The sequence below is a fragment of the Aotus nancymaae genome, unplaced genomic scaffold (genome assembly GCF_030222135.1).
Source record: "Aotus nancymaae isolate 86718 unplaced genomic scaffold, 86718_ANA_hifiasm-v0.15.2.pri h1tg000021l, whole genome shotgun sequence".
Taxonomy (NCBI): Eukaryota; Metazoa; Chordata; class Mammalia; order Primates; family Aotidae; genus Aotus; species Aotus nancymaae.
In genome coordinates, this window is record NW_026988433.1 from 24,297,807 (window position 1) to 24,312,430 (window position 14,624).

Here is a 14,624-nt window from a genome sequence, read left to right on the forward strand (position 1 = left end):
AATTGAGAGGACAGAAAGTCGTGCTTAGAGGTTTCACGCTAGCTACTGTAGAGTGGGCCACCCTAGCCAGGAATGCTTCCTGAAGGAGGTGACAGCAACGCCGAACACAGAAGGTCAAACTGGAGTCAGCCAGGGGAAGCAAGGAGACCCTTCCGGGCAGAGGGGCCCATGGAGAAGTGTGGAGGTTGGTGGGCTTCGTTCCAGACACCTGACCCCATAGTGATACTCCATGGATTCTCAAGTGCTTCATGGCAGGTTCTAGGTCAGAGGGTTTAAGAGTAGCTTGTAATTTCCCACTAACTGGAGGCCAAGGAAGTTATAGCATTGACCCCATGATGTGTGTGAGATGAGGGTTGAATCACTCCCCTGACATCTCAGACAAATGAATGCCTGTGAGATCATTGCAAAACCTGGATTTGTTAAAACTAAATTAGGCTCCCTTTATTCATCCTCTTTCATCAACTCATTCTTTAAGCATATGATTTATTTGCGTTCTCCTGTGTATGAGGCAATGGGCTAGGCCCAGGTAAACAAAGATGCAGCAGTACACACAGTTCTTAGCCTCAGAGAGCTTCTAAGCAAGCAGGAAGACAGCCACAACAACCAGGTAGGAGGGAGACAGTGATCGCAGGAGGGGGCGGCTGTTGAGAGCGCCTGGCAGGGGTGAAGCCTAAACCAAATCTTTTTTTTTTTTTTTTTGAGATGGAGTTTTGTTCTTGTTGCCCAGGCTGGAGTGGTGCAGTGGCGCGATCTTGGCTTACTGCAACCTCCACCTCCCTGATTCAAGCGATTCTCCTGCCTCAGCCTCCCAGGTAGCTGAGATTACAGGCATGTGCCACCACGCCCAGCTAATTTTTGTATTTTTAGCAGAGACGAGGTTTCTCCATGTTGGTCACGCTGGTCTCAAACTCCTGACTTCAGGTAATCTGCCCGCCTCGGTCTCCCAAAGTGCTGGTACTACAGGTGTGAGCCACCATGCCCGGCCCCTAAGCCGAATCTTAATGGGCAAATGGGCAGTCAGGTGAGCTCCAGGGTGGAAACAGAGCAGTGAGGTGCATTTGAAGAGTATTTCAGGCAGAAGCAACAGCAGAAACCAGTCAGGGAGGCTGTGAGTGTCATGGTAATGGTACGGTCTTGCCTTGTTCCCATGAGAGCTTCTGTAAGTCACATGCTAGCAACCGATACTTTGATGCTTGTTAGAAGGAAATGAATAAAACAGAAAGGACATTTCTTTTGTGTCATATCCCCCAGCCCTGCAGTACATAATAAAGAGCACTGTGAGAAAGTTTCCTGTGGCACATGTCAGGGATGGAATTGGGGCTGGCGTCTGTGGCCTTGGACTGGTTGGGAATCTGGGCCTAGAAGAACCTGTAGCATAGGAGGTGCTCGGACATGAGCTCTGAAGAGCCACTTGGAGGCTGGAGGGTATGGTCCATTAGGACAGGGTGCCACCAGTCAGGTGCTTTCAGAAATGCCCAGTTTAGTGTTTGACAGTGTTGCGTTTGTAATTGTTCTTCCAGTGACTGTCCAGCTTTTCTGAATCTTCCTGGGGCAGGGACCTACCCTCACAAGTATGGTCTATTCCAGTAATGCTTTCTGATCCTGAATGGAAATGGCCTCCTGTGGCCCATGCCCATTGTCTTGATCAAAACTGTGGGAGCGGTGCTGGGGTGGGTAGTCCTGCCTCAGATTTTACACACGAGAGTCAGAGCTTATAAGGCTTCAGTGATTACCCCAGGGTCATCCCAGTAAGTGGCCGGGCTGGGACTCCGAGGCAGGGCTTTTCCTTTGACCTGTTAAATGAGCAGACACCACTCATTCTTTCCCAGTGGGCTGCAGCTCTCTCCTCTACACTGCCTTGCTCATTCATTCACTCCTAGGTGTGTCATGCATGGACTTGTTAGCTCTTTCCCTGTGCCGGGTGCCCCGCCAGTTGCTGGGACCACATCAGGGAGCATGGCAGACACACCTGCACTCTCGCAGAGCTATAGGCCAGCAGTCATGGGCGTGCCTTAGATGCACACACGTGTACTCCCTTTCCGCTGTTGCCAGCTGGAAGAGATGGGCCTGTGCACTCGCCTGCACCGACTCCAAGGTGCCCTTTCCCCCTGCCCACTCCTCCCGTTGCCACCCCTTGGCACCACGACTTCGGTTCTTGCAGGCCCCTCTCCCTGTGGTTCCCTGGCGTCTGCTTCACACTCTTCCCTCAGGTTTGAATCCCTGCGCCCTCTGAGCAGGAGCCACGGCCCACGTGTGGGCACCGACCCCAAGGCCAGGGCAGGTCTCTGAGGTTGGAGAGGGTGGTCAAGAGCCCATCCAAGGTGAGCAGGGGCCTGATGGGAACCAGAGCTAAGCCATCCTTTCTGTCGCTTGGCCTGATGCAGCTGCCCTCTGTGCCTGGTTAATCCCGGGGGCTGGGAACTGGGCCTTCTCCTGCAGCTCCCACACTGCCCAGGTGCCAGGCTGTTATCTTCTTTCCTGGCTTGGAAACAAAGTCCAGGTCCCCACCAGACACCTTTGGCCTGCTGAGGGTGCAGTTTACTTGTTTTTTCTAAACTCCTTCCATGGGATTTTGTTTTTTATTCCCCCTGCCAAAGGGGAAAAAAAAAAAGATGAGCATTGCCCCCAGAGGGCATCTTCATAGAGAGTCCCAAGTGCTGTCCAAAAGGCAGCATTGGAATGACGGCTGCGCAGTGGGCTCACGCGCTCTCACTCAGAGTTGTTTTTTTTTTTTTTTTTTTTTTTTAAAAGACAGGGTCTCACTGTATACCCAGGCTGGAGTGTAGTGGCTTGATCTCACTTCACCACAACCTCTGCCTCCTGGGCTCAAGCGATTTTCCTGCCTTAGCCTCCTAAGTAGCTGGGATTGTAGGTGCCCACCACGACACCTGACTAATTTTTGTATTTTTAGTAGAGACAGGGTTTCACCGTGTTGGCCAGGGTGGTTTCAAACTCCCGACCTCAAGTGATTCACCCTCCTCGGCCTCCCAAAGTGCTGGAATTAGAGGCGTGAGCCAACACGCCTGGCCTTGCTCAGAGTTTTATATCTGCATATGCATCCTGGGGAGACCAGAAGAGCCACGCCACCCTTGGGCTCAATCTTGGATTTTTTTCTTGTTTACTTGCTTGTTTTTTTGTTGTTGTTTTTTTGTGGAGACAGGATCTTGCTCTGTCACCCAGGCTGGAATGGTCAAATTATGGCTCATTGCAGCCTCAACCTCCCAGGCTCAATCAATTCTCCCACCTCAACCTCCTAAGTAGCTGGGACCACAGACACACGCCACCATTCCCATCTAATTTTTTAAAAAAAAATTTTGTAGAGATAGGGCCTCACTGTATTGCCTGGACTGGCCTCAAACTCCTGGGCTCAAGCAGTCCTCTTGCCTCCACTTCCCAGAGTGCTGGGATTACAGATGTGAGCCACCGCACCCAAGCAGGATTATGTTTTCAATTCAGGTTGGGAACATTTTGAGTGCCATGAGTGTATGCCACCGTCCATGCATCAGCATTTTGCCGTCAGTGAAGGACTCCACGATGGAGTCTTGGAACAGGCCTGTCTCCTGCCTGGTCCTCCAGATCCATCTGGCTTCTCTGCTCCTGCTGCACAGGCCCTAGGAACTTGGAGCCTGCTTTCTTTTTCTGCAGTTACCCCCACCCACTCTATCCTTTGGGGTCACTTTTCCTCTAAATAGACCCAGTTTAGATATATATCCCTTTCCTGCTTCCCATATATGCTCCCAGATGGAGACAAGAGGACTGCTTGAGTCCAGGAGTTTGAGACCAGCCTGGTCAATATGGTGGGGCCTTATCTCTACAAAAAAGTTTTTTTTTTTTTTAAAGCTGGGAATGGTGGCAATGTGTCTGTGGTCCTAGCTAGGTAGGAGGCTGAGGTAGGAGGATTGATTTGGCCCAGGAGATCGAGGCTGCCATGAGCTGTGATTGCACCACTCCAGCCTGGGCGACAGAGCAAGACCCTGTCTCAAAGAAAAATATGCTTCCCATGGGCCCTCCTTTCTTGTAGAAATCTTACTGTTAATCATCATAGGACTGCTGGAAACACAAAAGTAACAGCTAGGGGACGATAGGAGATGTGTGGAGTGTTGCAGTCATGCAAGGTCTCTGGTTCGTGCTCATGGCTCTAGTTGAAGGACCTGAGTGGAAGTCACCCATGGGCTGAGCCTCTTGCCCATCTGTGTCCAAGGGAGGCCGGTCTAGGGGTTAGGGTTCCACATGGTTTCCTGTGCCCCTGATTTCCTATGGGCAGTCTTATCCCTGCCATCTTGGGCTCTGCCTGCCCTGGAAGGCCCTGCTCCTGGTCTGGGCCTGGCCTTGGCGCCCCCCGTCCTGTGCTCTCTGCAGCTGTCTATGCTGTGCCCACCTCCTTATCAATTCCTGGCGACAGTCGTCATTGCTCAGGTCAGGTCTTCTAGGCCTGCTCGCATGTTCCCAGGACACCGTCTGACCTGGCTTCTGCCTATGGGATTTGGGCTCCACAGGGACCCCTTCCTTGCCTGTTCCTGGCGCTGATGCAGCCATGTGGTCCCTAGAGCGCTGTGAGGCCCAACATAAATTTTATTTTACAATGCTATAAGGGAAATACAGTTAGTCCCTCCAGAGTGGGTAGGACAGCAGGGAGGGACCTGAGAATCTGTCCAACCCAAAAGCCTGAGAATCATTGGCCAGAAGGGCTTGGAACAACCTTCCCCATAGATATAGAAGCATGGGGTTGAGAAGAATCCTGCATGGTGGCGGAGCGGGGGTTGCTGTCCAGGAGGGGAGCTGGGTCTGTGAGCCCCAGAGGCCCCATCCACACAAGCACACAAAAATGTGACCGTGGTGTTGGCAGCAGTAGAGATGGAAGCGTGAGATTCCTAAGGTCCTCGGAGCTGGCCCTTGGCACAGTTATAGCGGCTTCTCACAAGCTGACTTTTAAACGCCTGCATAATTGTCATCATCATCTAAGCAGACCCTCTGATAAGTCCTTTCTTTCCCCGTTTTTAGTGGCGCCAGTCTCTGCAGTCATTTGGTATCATTTCACTGGTAGGATGGGCAAAACAAAACCAGATTAAGGGAGGCTGTAAAACTGCAGCCACACTAAAGGTGCAGGCACACAGGTCTGATGGTGAGCTCCAGGGACAGTGTGAGCACGCTCCCCTCCCCGCCACCCAGGACAGGCCGGGCCAAGCTTGGCCACTAGTACTTGCCTGTGTACCCCTGAGTACACATGTGGCCCCTGCCAGCAGAGCACCAGCCCTTGGCGGCTGCCTCCCTGCTGTAGAGTGTGCATGCGGTCAGCCCACACTGTACCCCAAGAGCGTTGGCTGAGCACGTACGGAGTCGTGTCCACAAAGCCATCCCTGACGCGTGTCTTCTAGAATTCATCAGTGAATACTTCCTATGCAGACACCGCTCCCACATGTATATCCAACAGCTGGTCCTGGGCCAGGCGGTAAGCTGGAAATGCTGTGTGGGTGAACCTTCACGTGGGTGAATGCTAACTCCACGTCTTCTCTCCCCCCTTGCAGTAAAAGCTGCACCATTGGGATGGTTCTCCGGCTGTGGAGCGACACAAAAATCCACCTTGATGGAGACGGGTAAGGAAATCTCTTTAAAACCTTCTCTCCTGTAATCCCAGCACTTTGGGAGGCCGAGGCGGGTGGATCACGAGGTCAAGAGATCGAGACCATCCTGGTCAACATGGTGAAACCCCGTCTCTACTAATACAAAAAACTAGCTGGGCACGGTGGCGCGTGCCTGTAATCCCAGCTACTCAGGAGGCTGAGGCAGGAGAATTGCCTGAACCCAGGAGGCGGAGATTGCGGTGAGCCGAGATCGCGCCATTGCGCTCCAGCCTGGGTATCAAGAGCGAGACTCCGTCTCAAAAAAAAAAAAAAAAAAAAAAAAAAAAAAAAAAAAAAACCTTCTCTCAATGCATGTAAGCTTTGAACATGAGCTAGTTGGGGCATCCTTGGCTGATCATTAGCACAGACTCACGTGTGATGGGAGTGTCACTGCGGGAGAAGTCATATCACCCTCGAGTGAGCTGCATGGAGGAGGGTGTGTTTTGGCCATCCTGTTAGGGAGTTTAGTTCATGAAGTATCAGTGGGAGTGATTACAGGGGATCTGCTGCTGTGTGAAGTCCAAGACAGCAGTAAACTGACACCATCCACCACCTCAATGGGTTAAGAACTCTCACCGCATGCCCTCCACGGGGCTTGTCCTGAAAATTCACGGATGAATGTGGTGCAGCAGGAACTCACCAGCTTTGGGAGTGCAGGGAGAGATATACAACTGATGGGCACAACAAGGTTTCAGGTGCCACCCTGGGGGCCACAGAGGAAGAATGAACCAGTTCCGCCTGAGCAGGCAGTAGGGATGAGGGGACATCCAGCTTCCACACACATTCACTCCCAGGGAGGTGCGTGGGCGCCACGAGGAGTGGGAAGAAAGAGAACAGGAAAGTGGCCCTACACGGGGATTCTAAGCAGGTCAGGGTTATGTTGCCTTATAGGATGGGAAGAGAAAATAAAAATTGGATTTGTTGTTTAAGTCAATCAACTTAATTAAATTAATTAAATTAAAATTAATATTAAAATATATTAATTTTAATATCTTTGTATTAATTTTTTTTCAACGGAGTCTCACTTTGTCATCCTGGCTGGAGTGCAGTGGTGCGATCTCGGCTTATTGCAACCTCTGCCTCCTGGGTTCAAGTGATTCTCCTGCCTCAGCCTCCCGAGTAGCTGGGACTACAGGCATGTGCCACCATGCCCAGCTAATTTTTGTATTTTTAGTAAAGACAGGGTTTCACCATGTTGGCCAGGCTGGTCTCAAACTCCTGACCTCAGGTGATCTACCCACCTCGGCCTCCCAAAATGCTGGGATTACAGGTGTGATCCTGTAATCCTCGGATTACCACCCCCGGCCTGTATTAGTTTTTAATATTTTACGTTAGTATTTATATTTTTATATTAACACTTTTCTATTAATATATTAATAGATATTTTTATATATTGATTATTTTCCATGCAATCCTATGAATATAGTTTCCATGCAATTACAAAAAGGAATGGCCAGGTGTGTGGGGCGGGAGGTGGCAGGTAGGCAGGAACCATGTGGGAGCATAGGAGAGATGCTCTTGGAGGTCCTTATCTGGCACCCTTTGCCAGGCTTTCAGTTTTTGGTGGAACTCCAGTTGCTGGGTTAAAAACAAGCCCTCCTCATCGGAGAATGTGTCTCTTTCTGCCCTTGCCCATGTCTCTGCCGCAGCGGGTTCCGTAATCCCCCATCAGGTGGCATGAGATGTGCTTGTTCCAGCGTGCAGGTAGGCCCGCTCCCTTCTCCCAGAGTGATTTCACTAAAGGGACTGATTTCTCATCACGGATATGTTTCTCTCTGTTTTTCTTTCTCAGTGGTTTCAGCGTGAGCACAGCAGGAAGGATGCACATATTTAAGCCTGTGTCTGTCCAGGCCATGTGGTAAGTGTGGTTTTAGGACTTTTAACTCCCTAGAAATATTTTCTTAGCTGATAGCATGAACAGAAAAACCCCTTTTACCGAGAAGCTTGTTATGTATGCACATATTTAGGGGGGGCACAAAATATATGTAACATAAAATTTACCATTTTTACCATATTTATGGACACAGTTTTCAGTGGCATTAGTATATTCACAATGCTTGGGCAGTTTGGGGTTTCTTGTATTTTTGAGACAGGGTCTTGCTGTGTCTCCCAGGCTGGTTTGCAGTGGTGCGATCATGGCTCACTGCAGCCTTGACCTCCCAGGTTCAGGTGATCCTCCCACTGCAGCCTCCCAAGTAGCTGGGGCTACAGGCACGTGCCATCACAACGAGCTAACTTTTGTATTTTTTTGGATAGGTCTCACTATGTTGCCCAGGATGGTCTCAAACTTCTGGCCACAAGCAGTCCTCACACCTCAGCCTCCCAAAGTGCTGGGATTACAGGTATGAGCCACCGTACCTGGCCTCAGCCTATATATATATATGTGGTTTTTTTTTGTAAAAAGAAGTAAAATGGGCTGAGTGCAGTGGCTCATGCCTGTAATCTCAGCACTTTGGGAGGCTGAGGTGGGTGGATCACCTGAGGTCAGGAGTTTGAGAACAGCCTGGCCAACATGGCAAAACCCCGTCTCTACTAAAAATACAAAAAATAGCCAGGCATGATGGTGTGCACCTAATCCCAGCTACTCAGAAGACTGGGGCAGGAGAATCGCTTGAACCTGGGATGTGGAGGTTGCAGTGAGCCAGATCACACCACTGCACTACAGCCTGGACCACAGAGCAAGACTCTGTCTCAAACAAACAAACAAACAAAAGACGACGTAAAAGAGGGTGACTAAATAAAACAGATTCTTAATATTGTTTCCCAGCCTGCCTCCCCAAACCTCTTCCATTTGTTTCTGTATTAAAATGACTTTCTAGAACTTATTTCCTTAAGAAATCTAAGCATCTAAGCCATTAGAACGTTGATGGGGAGGATGGATGGAAATGTAATTATTTAGAATGCAGGCAGATGTATCTGTTGCATATTAAAGACTTCTTCTTCCAGCTGCTAGGCTTAATTGTGGGTCTTATGTTCAGGGTTACCACAGCTTCAAGAGCAGATCTTAATTCTTTGGAGTTAATTGATGGGTTGTAAAATAACCCGTCAACCACCTGATTAGAAGCGTTATGAAGTAGTTTGTTGTTTGTTTCTGCCCCTCTTTGGAAATGGTGTAGGGTGTTCTGTCCACTCTTAGATTCAGTCAATGAATGTGTCCCGGGGATGAACTCTGTGCCTGGCCGGCTGGATGCTTCAAACTGTGTGTATTCCCCAGCACCCCTACGTGTAAGCACAGCTGTAAGAATGAGCCCTTGGCCAGGCACGGTGGCTCACGCCTGTAATCCCAGCATTTTGGGAGGCCGAGGCGGGCTGATCACGAGGTCAGGAGATGGAGAACATGCTGACCAACGATGTAAAACCCGGTGTCTACTAAAAATACGAAAATTAGCCTGGCGTGGTGGCATGCACCTGTAGTCCCAGCTACTTGGGAGGCTGAGGCAGGAGAATCGCTTGAACCAGGGAGTTGGAGGTTGCAGTGAGCCCAGATTGCACCATTGCACTCCAGCCTAGCAACAGAGCAAGACTCCATCCCCCGCCACAAAAAAAGAAAGAGTAAGCCCTTTACAAACTGCCCTTCTCAGCCAAGCATGGTGGCTCACATCTGTAATCCCAGTGCTTTGGGAGGCCAAGGTGGGCGGATCACTTGAGGCTAGGCGTTCAAGACCAGCCTGGCCAACATTGCAAAACCCCATGTCTCCTAAAAATAAAATTAGCTGGGCGTGATGGTGGGCGCCTGTGGTCTCAGCTACTCAGGAGGCTGAGGCAGGAGAATTGCTTGAACTCAGGAGGCGTAGATTGCAGTGAGTTGAGGTCATGCCACCACACTCTAGCCTGGGCAACAGAGCAAGACTCTGTCTCAAAAAGAAATTAAAAAAATAATAATAATTAAAAAGTTGCCCTTCCTTTCCTGTATTTGAACCCCTTTGTCAGAGGAGGAAATCCTGCATCTCTCGCGCCTTCCTGACCTGACCCTCTCTTCTCCTCACCCCAGGTCTGCCCTGCAGGTGCTTCACAAGGCCTGCGAAGTGGCCCGGAGGCACAACTACTTCCCCGGGGGCGTAGCTCTCATCTGGGCCACCTACTATGAGAGCTGCATCAGCTCCGAGCAGAGCTGCATCAACGAGTGGAATGCCATGCAGGACCTGGAGTCCACGCGACCCGACTCCCCCGCGCTGTTTGTGGACAAGTAAGGGTGGCACCTCCTGTGGGAGCCCACCCAAGCCCACAGGCACCCGCCTCTCCCCCACCTGCCCTGTGCCCAACCTGGAACCTGCACTGGGCCACACCTCCCCTGGAGTCCCTTGAGTGACAGCCCAGCTTTCCCAGAACCAGCGTTAGCAGGGGCCTGTGTCACAGGCCCCTGTCCCATGCAAAAAAAAAAAAAAAAAAATTACTGATGAATCTGGTAAATCCATTTCTGGGGACAGGGTCCATAACTTCCATCAAACTCTCAAAGGAATGTATGGCCCTCTGTGTCCCCAGCTCCTTGCAGAGCTCTGTGGTCTGGCCTTTTCAGATTATCAGAGACTTAATTCCCAGAGCCTCCTGCTCTGCTCTGAGGAGAGTTAGGAATCTGTCCTCTGCTTCCTTGGATCCAAAAACACAACTGCTGAGGGCAGCCTGCCTTAGCAGCAGCCATGGGGAACCACAGGACCTGTGCCCTGTGACCTACGACAGCGCTGATGTGGAGAGGCCACGCTCGCTGAGATCTAGTTAAGAGAGGTGGAACGCTGGTCGCCCCTCCTGTCGGGCTCCGGACCCTGCTCCCACAGTGTGGCATTCCTCCAGGACACTGTATTTTAGGACTGTGGATAAACCACGGCATGTTCAGAGGGCAGAGACCTGAAGGATGGAAGCCACATTAAGAGAGGCCTTGACATCACAAGCTGGACTGGGGAGGAAGGATAGTTGCCTTTGAATATTTGGAGATTGCTCGTGGGGAAGAAGGATTAGCCTGGTCTGTGTGTCCCCTAGAGTTAAAACCACAGCAAGGAAATACCCAGAGTTTGATTCCGAGGAAGAAGGGGATAGTGGGAGCTACTGCAGCTGGGCGGGGCTGCCTCAAGACAGTGAGGGCCTCATGCCCAGACGTGTTCGGGCAGAGACTCAAGGGCCCGGGGGCCTGGGGACGTTGCGCTGGCCATTCCGGCGTCCTGCCCTGAGACTGTCTGAGCAAAGCGTGAGTTTCCACACTGCCCTCTGCCCCCTTGACCTGCTCTCCACTCTGTTCACTCCCGTGGGGATCCTAGAGCCACAGCGGGTTTCCTGTGCGCCTCTCCCTACTGCCCGAGAACATGCGCACCAGGAAGTGTGCTCTCCTTGCCAAGCAGCATTCTGTTTAGACCCAGGAACATCTGGCCTTCCTGACACCTCCGACCTCAAGCTTTCTGCAGCTTCTTGCTCTCCTCAACGTCGTTTCTTTACAGGCCCACCGAAGGGGAAAGGACCGAGCGCCTCATCAAAGCCAAGCTCCGAAGCATCATGATGAGCCAGGATCTAGAAAACGTGACCTCCAAAGAGGTAAGACAAACTCCTCCCTTCACTGCAGTTCAGAGGTCACGAGGCCTTCCTGTGTCCTGCTGCCAAAAGTGCAGCTGAAGCAGACCAGGCACCTGGCTGCCTTTACCTGTCCCCTTAACAGCCCCCGGGAGCTTTTTTCTGCCTCATTCTATAATCGCAGCAGGCCTTGGAGTCAGACTCCAGTTTGATTCCAGATCTGCCGCTTATCAGCTATGAGACATTGGACAAATTTCTTGACCTTTCTGAGCCTCACCTATATGGGCTTTGGGGAGATCTCATTCTATGAGATCCGTAGACTGCACCGAGAAGCACTGACCTGTGTTAGTAACACTCCCTTGTTCTCTCTTCTGCTCCGTATTACCTTGGGTTTTATGGAAGAGACAGCAGACCTACTTCTCCACAGGATGACAGCTGACCTGCAAATACCAAATTCTAGAATAATTTCTCTCTACCTTTTCATGTTTTTTCCTGGATCACTTTTTTTTCCCATCGCTTTTTGTTCAAGGTATGCAACAAATTATAAAAGATTAAACTGAGTGGATCTAAGAGGTTGAGATTGACTTTTTAAAAGTTTATATATAATTTTTTTTTCAAGATGGAGTCTCGCAGTGTCCCGTGGGCTGGAGTGCAGTGGCACGATCTCAGCTCACTGCAAAGTCCGCCTCTGGGTTCAAGCAATTCTCCTACCTCAGCCTTCCAAGTAGCTGGGATTATAGGCACCCGCCACCACACCCAGCTAATATTTTGTATTTTTTTAGTAGAGATGGATGGTCTCAAACTCCTGACCTCATGATCCGCCCGCTGTGACCTTCCAAAGTGCTGGGATTACAGGTGTGAGCCACCATGCCTGGCCTTTTTTTTTTTTTTTTTTTTTAAAGAGACTTGGTCTTCCTATGTTGACCAGGCTGGTCTTGAACTCCTGGCCTCAAGCAATCCTCCCACCAAGGCTTCCCAAAGTGCTGGGATTACAGGCGTGAGCTACTGCATCCAACTCTGTCTTTTAATTAACGAATACATTTTTTTTAGAAATCGTATTTTGATACCTTTCCAAGAAAAATGGAACTGATTTTAGATTCTTTGTATATGACATTTAATTACAAAAGTAAAAGTGCTTTAAACTCGGTAGAAGAGATCTCATGGAAATCAAATTCCTCATTTGAAATAATAAACTTTCCTCAGTTGGGTTTACTTCTAAGCTGAGAAACCTGCATTCCTGCCACCCACATGTGTATGCTGCGTGTGTATAAATGTATTACTCTGAAAAAAAGAGAAAAACCACCTTTTTTGGAAATAGCCAAGTTTGCATTGTAACTTTAATTCTTTTGAGGCGGACAATTGTTTTCTTTAACAAATCACTTTTCCTAATATTTTCTACTCCACAGATCCGTAATGAATTAGAGAAACAGATGAATTGTAACTTGAAGGAATTCAAGGAATTCATAGACAATGAGATGCTACTTATCTTGGGACAGATGGACAAGCCCTCCCTTATCTTCGATCATCTTTATCTTGTAAGAGGCATGGCCCTGGCAGTATCTGGTTTGGGGGGACATAAATCGGACCCTCGTTGTTTGGAGTTTGCAGCAAGTCCGGGAGAAAAAGCAGGCAAAAAGTTTGAGTTGTGGAAGCCTCCATTCTGGCTGGTGGGAGCTCCCCTCTTTGGCCCCTTCTCCAGCCTGCAGCCTGCTGATCTGCTCTTGAGCCAGCTGTTTGAGAAGTGGCTCCCAGCTGAGCTGCGGGGAGTTGTTTGGGAGCTATTTGGCATAGTCAACTGGCATGTGTTTCAGACTCTCTCAAACCCTTTGTCTTCTTCAGCCATGAATACATAGGCCCCATCAGCCCCATCTAGCTACTTCCAAGTGGTTTGTGGGCTAAAAAACCCCAGTTGCTAAAGGAAGCATTGCCTCCAAACCCCAGAAATATGCCTAGCCATCCTGAGACACAAGAAACAACAGGGAGGACAGGTCACACAGCTGACATGCAGCTCCCACCGAGCTTGTCCAGACAGCTCTTCCATGCATGGCTCCAGGGCCGCTGGAAGCCTTCCCCCGGTCCTGTAGTTCTTGGTGGGTTATGCTGATCGCTGTGCACCTCCATGGCTTGCTCAGACTGTCTGAATGCTGTAAATCTCCATAGAAGGCAACTGGCAAGTTTTCAAAGTCAGAGAGGCTATACAGGAAGGCATGTTACTAAAATTAGAGAGGCCGAGCAGTGTCATGAAAATCAGTACCCACCGGGGCCTAGGTTCCCACTTCTCAGCCTCAGCAGCTGTGTGACTTAGAAAAAGTCCCTTTCCCTCTGTTTTTCTTCATCCTACACCCCAAGGGATGACTATGAGGATTAAATAAAATACAAACTGGGCACAGTGGCTTATGCCTATAGTCCCAGGTCCCAGCTACTCAGGAGGCTGAAGTGGGAGGATCGCTTCAGCCTAGGAGTTTGAAGCCAGCCTGGGCAACATAGTGAGACCTTGTCTCTAAAAAATAGTTTTTAATAAAATAAAATAAAAAATACATATCTAAAGCACCAAGTGCAGTTTCTGTAGGCGCTAATACTTGGTAACCATTGTTAGAGGAGAAAGTGCTTCCTGGGAAAGCTAAGGAAGTAAATTTGCTGCTAGAGACATGAATGACTTCGTATTCTGTAGGAAGTAATTAAGAGTTACCATGTATATTTCATGATATCTATATAGATATATAGATATGTGTATTTTTAATATATTTATGTGAACAGATCTATATAGCTTATATAGTTATTGATTAAAATGCATGTGCATGTGTGGATTTGAAAGCCATGGGCAGTCCTGGGCACTGATCTCCCTGGCAAGTCTGTTGAATTTCCCTGGTGAGAAGGGAACAGAAGGCACCTTCGTTCCATCTTTCTCCACTAGGTGGCAGTCACAGCAAGAGGACACTCAACAGCTTCTGTGGTGCTTGCGTTATTTTTTGGTGTGGTTCGGTGCTTTATGTCACTTTTTCCATGAGAGATACTAAAGGAATTTTTATGTTTGGGCCTCTCCCTCCAATATGAAAATTCAGCTAGTGTTGCACATTGCCAGCTTGCTCAGGGCCCCTCCACCCCAGGGTCCTGGGGGGTCTGTCCTCTTGGGTACTTGGGAAAGGAAATTTATAGGAAGACAAAGATGGATTCTTTTGCTCTTTATGACACTATGTTGTTTGCATTTCCTAAGAGCAGAGTGGTCATTGTTTCTTTTCTTTTTTTCCCCTGTTTCATGACCTTTGAATGCTTGGTTTTTCAATGATACCATTTTTTAAAAGTACCAAATTAAAACATTACAGAAAATCTGCAAATAGAAATAGATCTAAGAAAGAAAAAAGCATTCCCAATCTCAATCCAGAGGTAGTCCCTGTAACATTTTGGCATATTTACTTTCCCGTCTTCTGTTTTTTGGGTTTTATAAACGCATATATAGCTTCTTTAAAAAGGAACAGAGGCCGGGCGCAGTGGCTCATGCCTGTAATC

At 49.2% G+C, this 14,624-nt stretch overlaps 1 protein-coding gene across 6 annotated transcripts in view; it reads left to right on the forward strand.

Annotated features, from left to right (window-relative positions):
- The window catches only part of SSH1 (slingshot protein phosphatase 1), a 75,385-nt gene that overhangs the window by 39,555 nt on the left and 21,206 nt on the right, over positions 1-14,624 (forward strand). For all 6 annotated transcript variants that reach the window (XM_021675533.2, XM_064379882.1, XM_064379881.1 and 3 more), the window contains 5 exons: positions 5,526-5,594; positions 7,414-7,479; positions 9,613-9,807; positions 11,048-11,141; positions 12,524-12,652. In XM_021675533.2, coding sequence (XP_021531208.2) covers positions 5,526-5,594; positions 7,414-7,479; positions 9,613-9,807; positions 11,048-11,141; positions 12,524-12,652 — 553 coding nt within the window. The remainder of the gene's footprint in view (positions 1-5,525; positions 5,595-7,413; positions 7,480-9,612; positions 9,808-11,047; positions 11,142-12,523; positions 12,653-14,624) is intronic.